Source organism: Urocampus carinirostris, chromosome 5, assembly GCF_059441175.1.
Source record: "Urocampus carinirostris isolate Australia breed hairy pipefish chromosome 5, RoL_Ucar_1.0, whole genome shotgun sequence".
Lineage (NCBI taxonomy): Eukaryota > Metazoa > Chordata > Actinopteri > Syngnathiformes > Syngnathidae > Urocampus > Urocampus carinirostris.
Window position 1 is genome coordinate 9,957,744 of NC_142353.1, and position 18,030 is coordinate 9,975,773.

General features: G+C 43.4%; 2 protein-coding genes across 12 annotated transcripts; one reads left to right on the plus strand and one right to left on the minus strand.

The window, feature by feature from the left end:
• Positions 1-268: 268 nt before the first annotated feature.
• On the minus strand, positions 269-17,524 carry cfap77 (cilia and flagella associated protein 77). Of its 8 annotated transcripts, XM_088335616.1 has the most exons (12): positions 17,327-17,524; positions 16,287-16,639; positions 16,055-16,186; positions 10,449-10,616; positions 7,400-7,559; positions 7,093-7,151; positions 6,936-7,008; positions 2,759-2,906; positions 1,176-1,416; positions 675-771; positions 505-609; positions 269-439 (listed from the first exon to the last, which is right to left on the minus strand). In XM_088335616.1, exons 7-12 carry the CDS (start codon positions 6,957-6,959, stop codon positions 371-373), a joined length of 684 nt encoding a protein of 227 aa, XP_088191742.1. In that variant the 5' UTR covers positions 6,960-7,008; positions 7,093-7,151; positions 7,400-7,559; positions 10,449-10,616; positions 16,055-16,186; positions 16,287-16,639; positions 17,327-17,524; the 3' UTR covers positions 269-370. The 8 variants fall into 8 exon arrangements, with proteins under 8 accessions (XP_088191742.1, XP_088191746.1, XP_088191744.1 ...); XM_088335620.1 differs by lacking the exon at positions 16,055-16,186 and having other exon boundaries at positions 16,495-16,639; XM_088335618.1 differs by lacking the exon at positions 10,449-10,616.
• LOC148365162 (nucleus accumbens-associated protein 2-like) lies at positions 8,027-16,779 on the plus strand. 4 transcript variants are annotated; one of them, XM_088335612.1, is made up of 9 exons: positions 8,027-8,128; positions 8,250-8,556; positions 13,309-13,810; positions 13,915-14,099; positions 14,204-14,418; positions 14,482-14,658; positions 14,728-14,833; positions 15,178-15,275; positions 16,349-16,779. In XM_088335612.1, the coding sequence occupies exons 3-9, from the start codon at positions 13,319-13,321 to the stop codon at positions 16,669-16,671; spliced, it is 1,596 nt and encodes a 531-aa protein (XP_088191738.1). In that variant the 5' UTR covers positions 8,027-8,128; positions 8,250-8,556; positions 13,309-13,318; the 3' UTR covers positions 16,672-16,779. The 4 variants fall into 4 exon arrangements, with proteins under 4 accessions (XP_088191738.1, XP_088191740.1, XP_088191741.1 ...); XM_088335614.1 differs by adding an exon at positions 8,678-8,813 and having other exon boundaries at positions 8,050-8,556; XM_088335615.1 differs by adding an exon at positions 8,678-8,813 and having other exon boundaries at positions 8,050-8,556; positions 13,312-13,810.
• Positions 17,525-18,030: the final 506 nt, after the last annotated feature.

Sequence of the window (18,030 nt, forward strand, 5' to 3'; positions counted from 1 at the left end):
AGAACAAAAAAGATGGAATAATCAAGTAAAAAGAGAATTTTAAACATTTAAAATAAGCAAAAAATACGTTAAAGAGAGAAAATATTTAAGAAATAATAATCGTAAAAGGATGTAAAATAGAAAATAATGAAAAGTGAAAAAATAGATATTAATCATTTGTAATTCTTGTCCAATTTATAACCTTTTTTTTTTTTTTTTTTTTGTCTTTTTTGGGTCGAAAAAAATCGCCAAGTTTGTCATTTTTATGTTTTCAAAAACCAAACCGATATACAATAAATTTGAAAATTTTTAATAAGATAAAATCAATCCAATTTGACACCATGGTTTCACAGCTGACAGAATGATGGTCTTTGAGGTGTTCCAGTCAAGGTCAAGGAGGTGGGGCCTCAAGCGATGTGGCGTGCCGATTGGCCCCGAAGGTGTCGAGGGCGGGGCCCACCTGCCCACGCACACAAGGTAAGCATCAGCGGGCGGTTCTCCACCGTGCATTTGCGTGCGTCTTACCTGGGCGTAGCGCGCGCTCTTGCGCACCTGCGTCTTGGCTTGCGGGGGCGCGCTGGCGCTGCGCATCAAAGAAGTGCGCGTGTGCGCAAAGGACAATTTTTTGGCCTGCGGGCACGTGCATAGTGAGCGTAAAGTGTTTTGCGTGGCTGCTTGCGTGCGCGCGCACTGACCGCGTGACGTCGCTCCAGCTCGTGCGCCTTGGCGTTGTCTTCCATCCAGCGGCGTGCATACTCGTGAGACAAAATGTCGAAGAGCGGCGATGGCGACCTGTGGACAGCAGCTGACATTATCAGCATGAATGACGTCACTGACGTCAGGCGTCTCACCTTTTTTAACCTTTTTTTTTTGTGAAAATTGCACCATTGCAAACAAAATTGTCAAGAAACAATTAGACAGCAATACAAAGTTTTTGGAGGAACAAATTGTTGCAGAAATAAATCTTGAGGCACACCGTCTATTGAAAATGCTTGAAAATTACATCCTGACACCATTTCCATGTACTATCTTTAAGCTTAAATTATGTTACCTAAATCAACAATAATGTTTTCTTATTATTTGTGGTGACCTGTAAATTGGGGTTTTATTATATTTTTAACCGTTTTCCAAATGTTTTAAAGAATTTCAGCTGTTCTAGAGACAAATTGCTTTGGAATGGCATAAAGACGGCTCACCTGCACTTGAGGCCAAAAGTGATGTCAGGTATCTGAGGGCGTTGCGGCGCGCGGGATTTCCGCACTTTGGGGAGGGAGCCGTGCTTGATCACGCCCATCTTGGCTTTGTAGTCCTTGAGCTGCTTGGCATTCACATGACCACTTTTGACCGCCTCCCGATTAAGGCCCACAAAGTCCATGACTTTGAGGGGCCGGGACAGGGTCTCCTCTGCTTGGGATTGGACCCGCCACCGGGCCAATGCTGACAAAATATGGACTGTGATTAGTTCATTTGTTTGCCAGAATTCTCCACATGATTAAATCACTTTTGGTGCTAGTTGTTAAGACTTTCCCATAATGGACACTTGCATCTTTATTGTTGAAAGATTTTTATTACATTGCTGTTGAAGGAGCTGTATGAAATCTTGATCATTGTTACTCTCTGCCACCATCTCCTGGCTTGTGTCATCATTTCAGCCTCAGTCAGCCCGTTCATGATGCACGTGCAAGTACTCAGCGCGCTCAAATAAACTTTTTTTTTTCATCTTTTTGGGGTTTGGGTTTGTCTCAGGTCTACTTGAAGCAGGTCTTTTCTTACATAAACCAATTTCATGTAACACTGACAAATACAAGTATAAAACCTATAGGGACAAGCATGATGTCCTACCCAGTCTCCTCACCCCCTACCCCCATTCCTTTTACCTAATGTGTTCCGCACCGAACAGCTCTGCTAAAAGCAAGATAAAAGCAGATGGGAGCGGTGAAAAATGCTGTGCCGTGAAAAAGTATTTATCCCCCTTTTTGATCTTGTGGTTTTTGCATTATTGCATTATCACTCACAAAGGATTCAGATCATCAAACCGGTTTGAATATGTCACAGACGATCCAAAGAAATACAGGATGTCGTTTTAAATCAAATTCCATTTATTGAGGAACAAAAAAAATCAAAACCTATCTGGCCTTATGCAAAAATTTGCCCTCTGAACCAAACAGCGAGTTGGGCCACTGTTGGCAGCGTTAACAGAAATCAAATGTTTACGATAATTAGTAATTAGTTTTTCAACGCTACGGGGGATCTCTCATTCTTTTTTCCAAAACTGTTTCAAATCTGCCATACGCGAGGGTTTTCTAGCACAAACTAATCATTTAAAGTCACACCACAGCATCTCAATTGTATGTAATTGACTTTGATTTGGCCACTCCACAACCTTCTTTTTTTGAGCTATTCAGAGGTAGACTCCTGCTGCTTGATCTGAGAAAAGCAGGCCCGTTAAGTTGAGTGTTCTTAACTCCACTATAAGAAAGACACTGGCCAAAAACGGCATTCCTGGGAGAGTTACTAGAAGAAAACCTACTGCTGTCACAAAAAAAGAAAAAGTCATCTCACTTTTGCCAAATCACATCTTGATTATCATCAAAACTTTGGAGAAACATTCTGTGGACTGATGAGTCAAAAATTGAACTACTTGTAAGGTGTGAAGCCTGTTGAATCTGGGAAAAAAATGGCACAGCATTTGACAAAAAGACACGATGCCAACAGTACAGCATGGTGTGGCAGTGTGATGGCCTGGGGCCTTTGCTGCCTCAGGACCAGGATAACTTACTGTGGTTAGTGGAATGAATTCTGGTGTCTACCAGATGATCCTGAAGGAGAACTTCCAGCCACCAGTTCTTTCCCTTAAACTCAAGTGCTATTGAATCATGCAGCAGGACATTGGTCCGAAACACATCAGCAAATCCACCCCTGATTAGCTAAAATCAAATTGAGATGATGTGGTGTGACCTTAAATGGGAAGTTCATGCTAGGAACACTCCAATATAGCTAGCAGATTTGAAATAATTTTGCAAAGAAGTGTAGCGATTTGAGTGGTAAATGATTGTTTTCAACAAACAATTGATTGACCAATAAAGATTAAGAGACGAGTTTGTTCTTTTGAAACTCGCCTTTTTTGGTGCAGCACATAGGTTTTTGGTTAATTATATCAGGAAAATGCTGCTACCAGCCTCCTGTGTGAAGTTTGCATGTTGTCCCCATGCTTGCATGGGTTTCCTCCGGCCACTCTGGTTTCCTCCCAAATTCCAAAAACATGCATGTCAGTTGAATTGGCCGATTCAAATTGTCGCTAGGTGTGAATGAGTGAGTGAGTTGTATGTCTCCGTGTGCCCTGTGACTGGCTGGCACCCAGTGCAGGCTGTCCCCAGCCCATTGCCAGGATACAGCTGGGATGGGCTCCAGCACCCATGCGACCCTACTGAGAAAATACGATGCAGATAATGGATGAATGGATATCAGGAAGACGGATAGAACAATCTTTTTCAGTTAATCTGAAGGGTGACTACACACAACTTTAAATGGATTATTTTTAGAATTTTTTTATATTTCTATATTGTCATAAAAACCGATATGCTTCACTGTGCCCGCTCCTTTGGCGCCAACTGCCTCAGATTCTTATTGGCTCCCCTTACCTATTTAAACCTACTCCAATCTGTCCCCTGTTCTCAGTCCGTCTGCGAACCTCAGTTTACAGTAGGCAAGCCTTTTTTTCGACCCTGACTCAACCTGTTTTTTGCTCCCTCTGTCCGCCGGCTTCAACCCGTTTTTTTTTCCTGACCACGTCTACTCTCCCGTCCCTACTTTCGACCTTTTTTTGTCCTCGACCACGTCTACTCTCCTTCCCTGGCTTCCAACTCGCTTCCGACCCCGACCACGTTTTGCTCTACTGTCCCTGCTACTGACCTGTTTTTCCCTCCCTGACACCGCCATCGCTCGCCACAGAAGTCCCACTTCTGCGTTCGGAGCGACCTGCTTCCCACGTCCAGCGATCACCAGATCGTGGGGGCAACCCTTTCCTTTCTACCAATAAAACTGAGAGAAACGTAACGCAAGTGGGTCCTTTCTTGGTTTTAGTCCTGACATATATACTTTCATCAAGACACACACTCCCGTATTTACGGAGTTTTCTTTTGCTAAAAATCTACAGAAAACTTTTAGAATAGAACTCAAAACAAAACAAAAATAAAAAAATTAAAACAGATAAAAGTTGATGTCTTGACTCGCACTATTTACATAGAAAAACAATGTTAGCTTTATTAATACTTTGTTCTAAATTGATAGAATTCCCCCTTAACGTCACAGCAATAGTAATAGCTAGCACCATGAGATGGACTGTGGTTCTAGGACGATGAAGGTGACGCCCCAGTCTTGATATGCATGATTTTTTTTAACAATTTATTTGCGTGATACAGCTGCAAATAAGTATTTGAACACCTATCTATGATCTAGAATTCTGACCATGAAAGACCTGTTAGTCCGCCCATTAGAAGTCCACCTGCACTCCATGTATCATCCTGAATCCTATGCACTTGTTTGAGGTCGTTGGCTGCATAAAAACACCTGTCCACCCCATACAATCAGTAAGACCTTAACTTGTAACATGGCAAAAACCAAAGAATTGTCCAGAGACACCAGAGACAAAATTGTACACCTCCACGAGGGTGGAAAGGGCTACGGAGCAATTGCCAAGCAGCTTGGTGAAAAAAGGTCCACTGTTGGAGCAATCATTAGAAATGGAAGAAGCTAAACATTAAGGTCAATCTCATTTAAAGTGGAGCCCCATGCAAGATATCACCTCATGGGGTCTCAATGATTCTAGAAAAGGTGATGAATCAGCTCGGAACTACACGACAGGAGTTGGTCAATGACCTGAAAAGAGCTGGGACCACCGTTTCAAAGGTTACTGGATGTAATACACTAAGACGTCATGATTTAAAATCATGCATGGCATGAAAGGTTCCCCTGCTTAAACCAGCACATATCAAGGCCCGTCTTAAGTTTGCATATGACCATTTGGATGATACAGAGGAGTCATAGGAGACAGTGTTGTGGTCAGATGAGACCAAAATAGACCTTTTTGGTCAAAAGAATGAAGTGTACAATCCGAAGAATACCATCCCTACTGTGAAGTATGGGGGTCCTCTGGGGGTGTTTTTCTGCACATGGGACAGGGTGAGTGCACTGCATTAAAGAGAGGATGACTGAGGGCTGTGTATTGTGAGATTTTGGGGAACAACCTCCACCCTTTAGTCAGAGCATTGAAGATGGGTCGTTGTTGTCCAACATGACAACGACCCTAAGCACACAGCCATGAAAACCAAGGAGTGGCTCCGTAAGAAGCATATCAAGGTTCTAGCATGGCCCAGCCAGTCTCCAGACCTGAACCCAATTGACAATCTTTGGAGGGAGCTCAAACTCTATGTTTCTCAGCAACAGCCCAGAAACCTGACTGATCTAGAGAAGATTGGATGAGTGAGCCAAGATCCCTCCTGCAGTGTGTGCAAACCTGGTGAAAAACTACAGGAAACGTTTGACCTCTGTAATAGCAAAGTCTACTGTACCAAATATTACCATTTATTTTCTCAGGTGTTCAAATACTTATTTCAAGCGTTATCACACAAATAATGTTATATGTTTTAGAATTTGCGAATCCCTTTAAGCTGGACTGGGTCAGAACCTTTTTTGGTTGCTTACAGGCCAAGGTTTGGTCCTGTGCTGCCTGTGTGGCTGGACCCCGGCATGCTGGCTTCAGTGACTCTTTTGAACCCTTGTCTGTAAGACCTCTTGTCCACTTGCTGGCATTTTTTAGACTGAATTGTGAGTTTCAGGCGCTATGTAAAATCAAAACTGGTTTGATAATCTGAAACCTTTGTTAGTGATGAATATGCACACAAAAAAATCACAGAAATCAGGGAGGGGGCAAAAACTTTTTGAAGGCACTGTAAAGCTTAAGGGCTCTATGAACTGGGTTGGGCAATGTTTACAGATATTCCATCCATCCATCCATCCATCCATCATCTGCACCGCTTATCCTCAGCAGGGTCACGGGGGTGCTGGAGCCCATCCCAGCTATCTTCGGGCAGTGGGCAGGGGACACCCTCAACTGGTTGCCAGCCAATCGCAAGGCGCACAGGGACAGACAATTTGCACGCTCATTCACACCTAGGGACAATTTGGACCTGACAAGCATGTTTTTGGAATGTGGGAGGAAACCGGAGTGCCTGGAGGAAACCCATGCAAGCACAGGGATAACATGCAAACTCCACACAGGAGGTTTGATCTCATGACCTCAGAACTGTGTCTCACATGCGCTAACCACTGCGCCGCCGTGACGCCCTGTTTACAGATATTAAATAGAGAAAATATTTTAAGGACAACTCAAACGACCCACCCTACCAATAGAACACTTTCATATTTGTAGTTCAGTTTTTTTTTTTTATAGTAATATCCATCCATCCATTATCTGGAGCGCCTATCCTCAGTAGGGTCACGGGGAATATGGAGCCCACCTCAGCTATCACCAGGCAGTGGGCAGGAAACACACTGAATCGGATGCCAGTCAGTCTCAGGGGACACAGAGACACACAATTCACCCGCTCATTTACACCTAGAGACAATTTGAACAGGCAAAATAAAGTTGCATGTTTTTGGAATGTGGGAGGAAACCAGAGTGGGTAGGCACGGGGAAAAATGCAAACACCACACAGGAAGGGTGGTAGCTGGATTTGAACTGACAACCTCAGGAGTGTCCTGCAGTTGCGCTAACCACACTTGTGCGGTGCCACCCTTAGATTGTGATACATATGTTTAATTTGAATTGATTAAATTGTCCTCATTGTCGATCCAGGAAGTGTCAGCTTTTGCAATGCTTTTTTATTTTGTCGATGCTTTCGCTAACGCTAGCTTGGTGAAAGTGTAAATGTCGTGACGTAATGCATATCGTTTACCATCAGACACGCCTCCTCCTGCATGAGTCCCCTGACTGGCTCTCGTCGTCGAGGGCAGTGCTTCGGAAGCTTCCTTAAATGTCGATATCAGTATATATTAATCAAAACTCGTTATGGTCCAGATCAAATGAATCAGAGGCGTTAAGTGTGGATATACCTTCAGTAGGGCGGAGTCTGTGGTCACGCCCACGCTGGCGGACATCTTGCTGCACTGATCTTAGGGTACATATAAAATCAAGGAGATGAATTTTATTTCATCTTATTGTATCATCAGCTGTGAATGATGAGGAAAGGTCAACATTTTTCAAAATCGATCTATCCACCTAGCTTCCATCCATCCATCCATCTACCCGTCCATCTTTCCATCCTTCTATCTATCTATCTATCTATCTATTTATCCATCCATCCATCCATCCATCCATCATCTGTAAGTCAATATATCCGATTAGCCATTGGCTATTTACCACCAGCAGGTTCAGGAAACCGGATGTTTCCCGAATTTTTGTCCAAGTTTAGTCTCCTTCAATTTGCAGGCCAATAATTGTTGAGCTGTTGCGCATGCGCGTCCTCAGATTCGCTGCCAGTGTACCGAATGCCACTCTTTCATTGTTTCCGAGGCATCAGCTGCAAACAAACAAAAAAGTAAATAAATAAGGAAAGAAAAACGCAGCCATTTAATCAGAGCTATGTCTCGCTTTTCAAAAGGAAGAGAAAGAAAGCTCCGAAAACGATGACGACGGAGTAAAGTCACACGTGACGTTGCGCGGCGTCTCGTTGCCACGGCTACCGGGACACCACGAGGGTGAGGCGAGAAAGAGGCGTGGCCGAGAGATCAACCAGGAAGAACTCAATTGGATTCACTTTGGAGTTTTGTGGGGGGTTATTTTCAACACGTTTCTCTCCACCCCAAGAGAATATAAGCACGCTCGGGCAATAAACTTTATTATTCTTGCGAGAAACTGATTCGGAGTCAGCCCTCTGCGTTTTGTGCAGAGCTTGACAATAACCGTAACCCGTATGACACTGGTTGCCATGGTAACCAGGACGCATCACCTGCAATCTATTTGTTCTTTGTTTTTTGATTTTCCGGACGACCTGTCACTGATTCTGGTTCTGTTGTCAACAGTGAAGTTGAAATGACACAATAAACTCGAGAGGGAAAGTCAAAATATGAATGACAAGTTGTGAAAATTGTGAGTCATTATAGTCAGTTTTTTCTACTTTTTTTTTTTTTTTAGTCACATGTTTAAAACTGTCAATCAAAGTTTTTACAAACGTGACTTATCACTTTTTTTCTCTGGTGTTTTCCTTGAGCTGATAAAATTCCCCGCAAGGTGTCTGAGTGCACGCGCAAGTACGCCAGGCGGCTCTACTGCAATGCAGTGCTGGCGCGTGCACGCACGTTCTCTGTGCGTGTACGCGCGTGCACGTACTAGCATCTTCCCTTTCTGGTCGTCCTCTGCAAGCACGGCAGTTAGCTGCATTAGCAATTAGCCGCCTTAGCTCCCTCGCTGTCCTCAGATGACTTGCCCCCCTCCTCCCTCTTCGTCTGGGAGCCGCCCCCTCTACCATCCCGTCCCCCAGACGTTGCCACTGCTGCAGGACGAAAAGCAGAGAGCAGGTAAGAACCTTGAAACCAGTTAACCAAACTGGAGCACTAACTTGACTGGGACACTCTTAAGTGGACTGGACTGCAAACTCTGCATAGGAATGCGGTGGATGTCATTAGATGTGATTGACAGGGAGACGTGCGTGTAGATGGGTGGGAAAGAAGGAAGTGAGACATCCTTGAGTTGGATGATGTCCGCCCTCAGCCGGGTCTTGTCCCAAGGACCAGCGCTGGGAACAAAAGGATGAGCACTCTTTGGAAGGCAGCAGGTAAGTCGGCGGTTCTCCATTTGGGCATCGTTCCAAAGACGAGGCTGAGCTGGCATCCCTGCATTGGATTGTTGTCGTGCCATGCTTCAATTTCCAGGCCAGATGAAAGAACTTCAAACCAGAGGAGGTGTCGAAAAATGCCGTCCAGAAAATGCAGAGTAGCTGTTATATTTCTTGGAATTTCGCAAGAGGAGCTAGAAGGGTTCGGCATTAGCAGGATACGTCGAATAGGTCTCTGGACTGACTTAAAAGGTCTTGGGTTTCTATCAGAGGCGCGTAAAGGGTTCAGGAGTAGCAGGAGACCCAGAACACATTCCTGGCAGTCTTTCAGGCTCGTTGTCCTTCTTTTATGGGAAATAGTTGCAGATTGAAGGTGCTGAAGACCAGAAGAAGTACTCCAGTCCGTGTCTAACTTATTTTGGTCTCGTCCTAAACGAGATGGAATTTTGAAATCACTGGGTGGCCAAATAGAATTAGCACAGTGACCAAAAAAATCCATATCAAATCAAACCAAATTTAGAGCACTTTTGAGGTAAAAATTTCTCACTCAAAGTGCTTTACAATAACTTTCTGCCAACAATAAGACGACAAAATCCCCTAATCTATCCAAACCAACAACGGAAAAAAAAACAATACACATACACAAACAATGGTTGAAATAAGTTAAAAACAAAACAAATAGTAATAGAAATAAAATATGATTATGGCATGGCACAGACTAACCATGTGAGGTAAGGGACATAAGGGAGGCTTATCCACACTGATAGAAATTGCCTCAGGATTTTATGCCAATAAACCACACCCTACCAGTGTGGGCCGCCGCCAATTGAGGAAACACAGAAATAGAAAAGTAGGGAAAAAAAACAGAGAAATAACAAAACAATAAAATGTGAAAAAAAAGTTAAAAATGTGTTCTAGTAAAAGATTAGAGGTTGAACTAATCAAATTTAAAGTCAGTTAAAGGCCATATTAAAAAGTGGGTTTTAAGCCTCCTGTTAAAAATATCAAGGGTCCCCTTGGACCTGATGTCCTCAGGCAGACCGTTCCATAGGTGAGAAAGAAGGTGGCTGAATGCTGCCATACTATACGTGCAGGTCCTCACCCTAGGAACAGTCAACAAACTGCTGCCAGAGGAACTAACAAAGGCCGATATTTAAATAAATCAGATCAGACAGATGGTACGACCCAAGACCATTAAAGCCCCAATGTGTAATATTTGACCTTTAGATGGCACTGTGTTGTCTGGTGTGAGCGAGGGCAGGTACCTCAGAGCACAGCGAGGCGTAATCTAGCCGGACAAACATAGCAGGGACCTAAGTGTGGATTCCACTGTGTAAATAAAATTAAAAATCACCTATGGTATTTAAAAACAAATGACATTGGTATTATGGTTAGTGTGTTTTTGCCTAGTATTCATATAATAGGTTTATTTACTACTGAATGAAAGTTTTTTGTACCACTATGGGGCCATAAATATTACATTATATTAAATATTACACATTGTTTAAATCTAGTCTTAAAACACACTTATATTCTATGGCTTATGAATGACCTATACTTCATGTTGACACTATCTGTGTATTATTTGTTATTGCAACAGCCATTGCAGCCTGGTCATCCTTGAAGGGGGATTACCTCATGTGTGGTCCCTTCTCAAGGTTTCTTCATTTTCCTCATGTTGAGGTTTTTGAGTTTTTCCTTGCCCTCACGTAGGTTTTGGATCAGGGGATGATGTAATAATAGTCCGTGGTTTGCAATCATCTGTGGTCTGTCCAGCCCTTTAAGACTCCTTGTGATTAAGGGCTAGAACAAATAAACATAGCTTGACTTTAAGACATTTAAACACTAGTAAAATTACCTCTAATTTGATACTGTAACACACAGGGTGTCAATGCAGCCACTTTAAAACTGGTGTAATGTGATCCCTCATAAGCACACAAGCTGCTGAATTTTGTAGGAGCTACTATCTGGCATTGCTCTTTTTGGAAAGACCAGAGAGCAGGGAATTACAATAATCTAAACGATAGGATGTAAAAGCATGCCTCAGCACCTCCGTGTTTGCCTGAGAGAGGAATGGGCGGACTTTAGCTATATTTTTAATATGATAAAACCCAATTATAGTGAATTATTTTATATGTGGTGTACAATTGAGCTCAGAGTCCAAAAAACACCCAGATTTCTTACGCAATCAAAAGGTCTAATATATGAAGGCCCCAACACTTTATTTACAGTATGTCACAAAAGTGAGTACACCCTTTACATTTCCGCAGAGACTTCATCGTAATGTGTTCTTGAACAACACTGAAGAAACATCTCTTTGACACAACAAAAGGTATTTTGTGTAAAGCATATATAGCAGTGTAAATGTACTTTCCCCTCAAAAAACTCAAAATATAGCCATTAGTAGCTAAACGTTTGGTAACAAAAGCGAGTACACCCTTAAAAGTACCTGAAGTTCAATTTTTTTGTGTGGCCACCAAGGTTTTGCAGAACCACTTCAATGTTTCTGGTCTTTGATTTCACCAGAGCTTCACAAACTGCTACTGTAATGCTCTTCCACTCCTCCATGACAACATGACTGAGAAAGGGCATATTCAAGATCTTGGGCATTTCCACCTTCTGCTTGAGGATGCCCCAAATATGTTCTCTTGGATTTAGATTTGGAGACATGCTTGGCCAGTCCATTCCCTCTACCTTTAGCACCTTAATAAAAGCCTGGTTTATCTTAGAAGTGTGTTTGGGGTCATTGTCACACTGGAACATTGCCCTGCGGCCCAGTTTCTGGAGCGAGGGAATCTTTCTCTGCTTAAGTTTTTCTTAGTACATGCTTGAGTTTGTTTCCCTCAATAAAATGAAGCTCTCCAATCCCAGTTGCAGTCATCCAGCCCCAAACCATGACATTACCAACACCATGCTTGACTTTAGGCACAACACAAACATGTTTGTTCTTCTCCCCTGGTTGCCCCAACACATGCTTCACCCCATCTGAACCAAATAAATTAGTCTTTGTGTGATCAGACCAGAGGATAGCTTTCCAATAAGCCATTGGCTTTGTTGACAGACTTCTTTCCATGGTGTCAAAGCGATGTTTCTTCAGTGATGCGCACAGAAATCAAACTTAAACTGCATGAATGTGATTTTATTTACTTTACCTAATCAAAATGCTGCTAAGTTGAATTACAATCAGAAATCAAAGTTAAAGTGTATTAATTTGATTTTATTTAGATTTTAAAAGTCTGCGGTTTTATTGCACTCTTTGTTGCCCAGACCAGGGCCACAATATGAACGTTCCATTTTGGTTTTTTTTTTAATTCTCAAAATGAAAATCACAGCAAAGATTGGATTTCTTTGTTGCATCTTATTAAAGAAATTACACACTTTTTTATTTATTAACGTTGTAATGACCTTATACTTGATGAGATATCCTAAAATAGAGGATTCACGTGGTTCATCATTCTCTACAGAATGTGCTGCATTAAACTTAGTCATTTTTATAGTTGGCTATTATAGCTAATATAGATACACACATCATGTGTTGCATTCCATATATGGGCTACAGACAAAGGTGTCTGAGCCCAATATGGTTCTTTCAACATTTTGGTTTGCCGACTCCTCACCGAGAGGTAAGATCGGGCCCTAAAAAAATACAGCCCAACTCGACCTAACTCGTGGCTATTAAAGCCTGGCCCAGCTGGTGCCCGACAAATTAACCTGATTTGACGGACCGAGCCCAGTGTATTTGTGAGCAGGAGGGAAGAGGGAGGAGAAAGAAAGTGTGATTTTGGCCAACTCCGCCCCGTGCTACAGAAATGTGTCGACAGTGATAGCGAGTGGACGTGTAGGGCAACCTCGCTGACGAGCGTGCATGTGGCGCTGAGTGAATCCTCCCCAAAAACCAGTGATTGACATTTTAACCCCAACACAGACCAAATTTCATCTAACTGTTCGATTTGGATTGTTTAAACTGGACATCAGTTGCTCAGGTGGGATTCACTGCATCACATGCCAGGACTTATTTTGGGAGAGATGCCACTTAATCCTTCGCCCTTACCTTTCTTCGTTTTTCTTTTAGATTGGTTGGACAGATTTGTTGACTGAATTACTGTAAAAACGCCATCTTAAAATTTTAGCCAATTTTTTCATACGTTAGTTTTGGACTTTTCTAGACTCTACCTGCCTAACTCTAAGCTCGCCGACTCTAGTGTCAACAGGTTGACATAGCTATTGTGTCCAGTCTGTGTTCACGAGTGCTTCCACCCATTTGGCAAAAAAGAACAAAGACCCAGAATTAGAAAGCATGGCTGTTTTCCTCCTGACACCTCATTTAAGTCTCGACATAAGGGGGCAACTCAGACCACACAAAGGGACAAGAAAAAGGTTCCCAGTTTTGCCAGAAGATTCTGCTAGACATGATTGTACCATTTGATTTGTGAAATCTACTGAACCATATCTTACTCATAATAATTTCTGTCTTTGCGTGTCCTAAAACAAACAGTAGGACATGGATGCTAGACCTTCAGAGACTGACACCTGAACCAGCATCATCCCTCCCTAATCCCGGATCCATAATGGCAGAGTCTGGTCTTCAGGTTTCAGTCGGTGACTTCGGCACCAGCGTTTTGAGCAACCTGAACCAGCAAAGGCTTCTCGGACTCTACTGTGACGTCTCTATCCTGGTCCAAGGTCAACTCTTCAAAGCCCACCGTGCCGTACTGGCAGCATCCTCCCTCTACTTCAGAGACCTGTTTAGCGTCGAGTCCTCGGAATCGTTAGAGTGGTCCGGGTCCACCTACGAACTTCCGTCTTCTGTGACACCATCTTGTTTCAGTCAGATCCTGACATTTTGCTATACGGGCCGTCTCGACATGGTTGCCAGTGAGCAGCTGATCCTCATGTATACTGCGGGGTACCTGCAGGTCCAGAATATTGTGGAAAAGAGCCTAGCCTTGATGAAGACAAAGACCGCATCTGCATCACCTCACTGCTGCGACTCACAGGTAAGTCTAGTTAAGTTTGGTCCACATCGGCCCAGTCAGTCAAAAGCTGTGATCATCTCCTGTACAATTATTCAAAAGTTGGTCCATTGTTTAATCTTTCACAGACCACCTCAGCAGACGAGCTAAGACCTTTTGACCAATCGTTGGTCAACAGTCAAGAATTCAGTCCAGACCAACCATCCGTCTCTCCAGAGGACTTTCTAATGGCAGCCAGTCAGATCAAACAAGAAAGGCAGGACACACCTCCGGAGGACCATGCAAGAACATTTCTTGCAGAACTAAATACCAGGTCAGAAGTAGTTCCGAGTAGTCCTGGTCTTACCTGTCCCTATTTTGCAAGATCAGCTCAGGTATGTGATTTGACTCTCATACTGGTCTTGTTCGATTGCTCAGACCGGACTTAGCGAGGGAGTTCTTGACCAGTACAGGGGCCATTTGGTACCGGGGTGTGTCTGGAAGCCTGGCCCTGGGCCTACCGTCCTACCTCCTCACTGGGAGGCAGAGCTTTACTTCAGACATACCCAGCATTCATTCAGACTCTGCCCCCATGCAAGCCCTGACGGACGTGGATCCAGAGGACTGTAACAACGGAATGTACCAACACAGGGGTGGGTACCAAAGTAAGTCTGGATCGATGCTGAAAATAGTCACGTGACCATATTTTCTTCTAGGTAAGGAGAAAAGTGAGATGTCGCGCCTCCTCCTGGCCAGTGAGCGGCATGCTTGTGTTTTGCTGGGCGGAGACAATGTGGCGCTCCCTGCTAGCCTGATCAGTCAGATCGGGTTTCGATGCCACCCTGCTCTATACACCGGGGGAGAGCCGGGAGAGAAACTGGAGCTGATAGCAGGTAGGCAGAGCTTTTCTGTCAAAAAAAAAACAAACAAACTACTGACCAGTCACCCATGGATCTCCACAGGTTCTGGCGTAATGATGACGCGGGGCCAACTAATGAATTGTCACCTTTGTGCGGGGATCAAGCACAAAGTTCTTCTAAGGAGGCTGCTGGCGACCTTCTTTGACAGGTTAGCTTTGCATTGGCTTGACATGGGAAAGCCAAAACTCTCAATTAGTTTGGAAGTCTAGACCAAAACTCTAAAAATGTTCTAAAACCCCAATTTGCAGGTGAAACCTTAGTTTGAAAGCCTAAAAACATTTTAAAACCCTAATTTTTAGCCGAAACCCTAGTTCTAAACCCATTTATTGTCCACTATTTAGAGTAAAAACAAAACATCTCAATGTAAGCAAACAAAAACCTCATATGACAGAGTATTGTCAAATTCGTAATTGGGAAAAAAAATTAAAAACTAGAAAAGAAATTGAGGGATTGTTAGAAGTGGCTCAAATCGGTTTGTTGTGGACTCCATAGAAACACGCTAGCCAACAGCTGCGGGACGGGAATCCGTTCCTCCACCAACGATCCCAGCCGCAAGCCTCTGGACAACCGGGTGTTGAACGCCGTCAAACGTAAGCGCTCCGTACTTCGCTAGCTAGCACTGTGTTTCCTATCATTATGGCTTTGAAAAAACTATTCCAGTCACCAGGGCCTTGCGAATCATTCCGACTCCCAATTGGTCACCAGGGAATTTATGTCACCCACTAGACAACTCGAAGGGCCCGTTTGACTTCATAAATTTGGCATTCACATAAGAAGTTAAATAGGAAGAGTGCTGCACTTGACGCGTCTATTATTCTCCCTTTGCCCTGGAACAACCTCCCACTCCTCTGTGCTTTTCCTTCTTAAGCGCTCTCCTTCATGAGCAATCACAATAATGTATTATGAGGTAACCCTGTATGTTTTGGGGTCCCATAAGTAAATATAATCAAATAAGACGAGTGCTGCGCTAAACTCATTTATTCTTCCTTGTGTGCCCTGCAACAACCTCTCACTTGTTTCTGTGCTTTGTCCTCTTCAGCACCCTCGGTTGGAATTTATTTTTGAGCAATCAGGAAAAAAAGCAGAAAAGCTTACCCTGTAATTATGATATTTACATTGGTAAACAAGTTTAAATAAGACGTGTAGTGCACTTCACTTATTTCTTTTCCCTCGATTTCCATGCAACCACCTCCCACTCCTGCCTCTGATTTTCTTGGTCCTGCAGAGCCTACTGTTTGAATTTCTTGTAACCCCATAAAGCTGTTATTTCTATAAGTAAATAAGTTTAAATTAAATGAGTACCTCGCTCACTCGTTTATTCTTCCTCGTGTTCCCTGAAACCACCTCTCACTCCTGCATGTGTGCTTACCCTGGTCTTGCAGCACCCTCTGTTGGATAGGGCGTTCCTGACCTATCTACGTGAAAAGAGATAGGTCTTCCTTTTCCGCTAACCCCTTGTAGAGGAATGGCATAGTCTTTGTCTCCTTGTGAAAGTGCATAGCTAGAGAATGGGGCAAAATGGAAGGGAAGTGGAAGAAGGGTATTGAAACTTGGTTGCAGATTTTCAAGTGGGTTGCGACAATAAAGGAGTAATCTCTAACAGAAAATCAGCGATGCCATTCATCCTTTCAAATGTATGACATATTATGTGGTTCCTGCTCAGTGTACTGCCAGAACTTTGCTCCGAGCTTCAAGGAGAGCGAGATGAACGTGATCGCGGCCGACATGTGCACCAACGCTCGCAGAGTCCGCAAGCGATGGCTACCCAAGATACGATCCCTTCTTCCTCGCGAAAGACAGGGCACCAACCTGGGAAACCGCCAGCTCGCCGTCGCCCCTTACATGTGCCTGGAGGCCGTTACGCCACATCAAGATGTGCAAAACCCAATTCTTCTTGCTGCAAACACCTCCTGCTCATCCTCTTCTTCCTCGCCACACCCCCATGATGCAGACTCTAAAGGGACAGAGCCACAAGACAGCCAATAAGCATGAGAGTGCAACCTTCGCCGCTTTGCTAGATGCTAGCAGCTTCCTGGAAACCAGCCACAAGACTAAAAAAAATTGTGTTGATGTAAATAAAGCTTGTTAAAGATCTGCTTTAAGAGCTTTCATTTCAAAGGTCGGCGAGGGTTCTAGACAAGGGTCAAAGTGGGCAAGAAAATGCTTTTCTTACACATACACCCTAAACATAGAAAAAAAAAAGATCTTGTCTATAATGCGTTAGTTTTTTTACATCTGAATTTCCATCTTAAACTGATTCAAGCTTTAAAAAGTTGTATTTTAATCCACCGTTACACTGATACAGCAACCCCCGCTTTATGTTTTCATTTTACGGTTTAGAATAAGATTGATTTACTGCCCCTCTTTACAGCATTTCCTCGACTATACAAAAACAACAACTGTATTATTTCTCGTTCCTAGAGAAATTACACTTCCGAGCGTTCTTTAATATGCTTATCTGCTATTGGTCGATGTCAAATAACATGCTCGTCTGGTATTGGTTGTTTTTCAGCATCATTAAAATGTTGACATGCGAGTAGCTGAATTATCTCCTACAATGCCTTTGTTCAGAAACTTGTGTGCTTTGTAAACTAACAATAGTGTATTTTTTGTACTTTTGAGAAGCAAAAACATGAAGTACCATGCAAATGAAGCTTCTGATGAAGGCACACACATCGTTACCCTCGGTAAGGGCATGGTCATAGCCAATCGACGATCGAGACTTTGACTAGAGGCAATAAAAGCAAGGAAATCTATTAAATGCGTCACATTCCTTGCAAGTTGAAATGAGTTTTCATTTTACATAGTCGTCTCCGCCTCCCTCTGCATCCACATACTACTCCACCGTACCACATTAAGTCAAGTCACCAAAGGTAAATCAAATATAATTTTTCCTTTCCATTTATTATATTTTAAAAGTAGTACTTATGATATAGGGCAGCACGGCGGCGCAGTGGTTAGCGCTTGTGCGGCACAGTTCATGTCATGGGAACCTGTCGTGGGTTCAAATCCAGCTCCAGACTTCCTGTGCGGAGTTTGTATGTTCTCCCCGTGCTTGCGTGGGTTTCCTCCGGGCACTCCGGTTTCCTCCCACGTTCCAAAAACATGCATTTCAGGTGAATTGGCCGGTCCAAATTGTCCCTAGGTGTGAATGAGCGAATTAGTTGTCTGTCCCTGTGTGCCCTGCGATTGGCTGGCAACCAGTTCAGGCTGTCCCCTGCCCACTGCCCAGAGATGGCTGGGATGAGACTTATGATATACTATTTGGGTATTTTAACGTTTATATCTTGGGCAACAGGGGGCTTGGAGCTAATTAACACAGGCTTCTACCCCCCACAATACAGC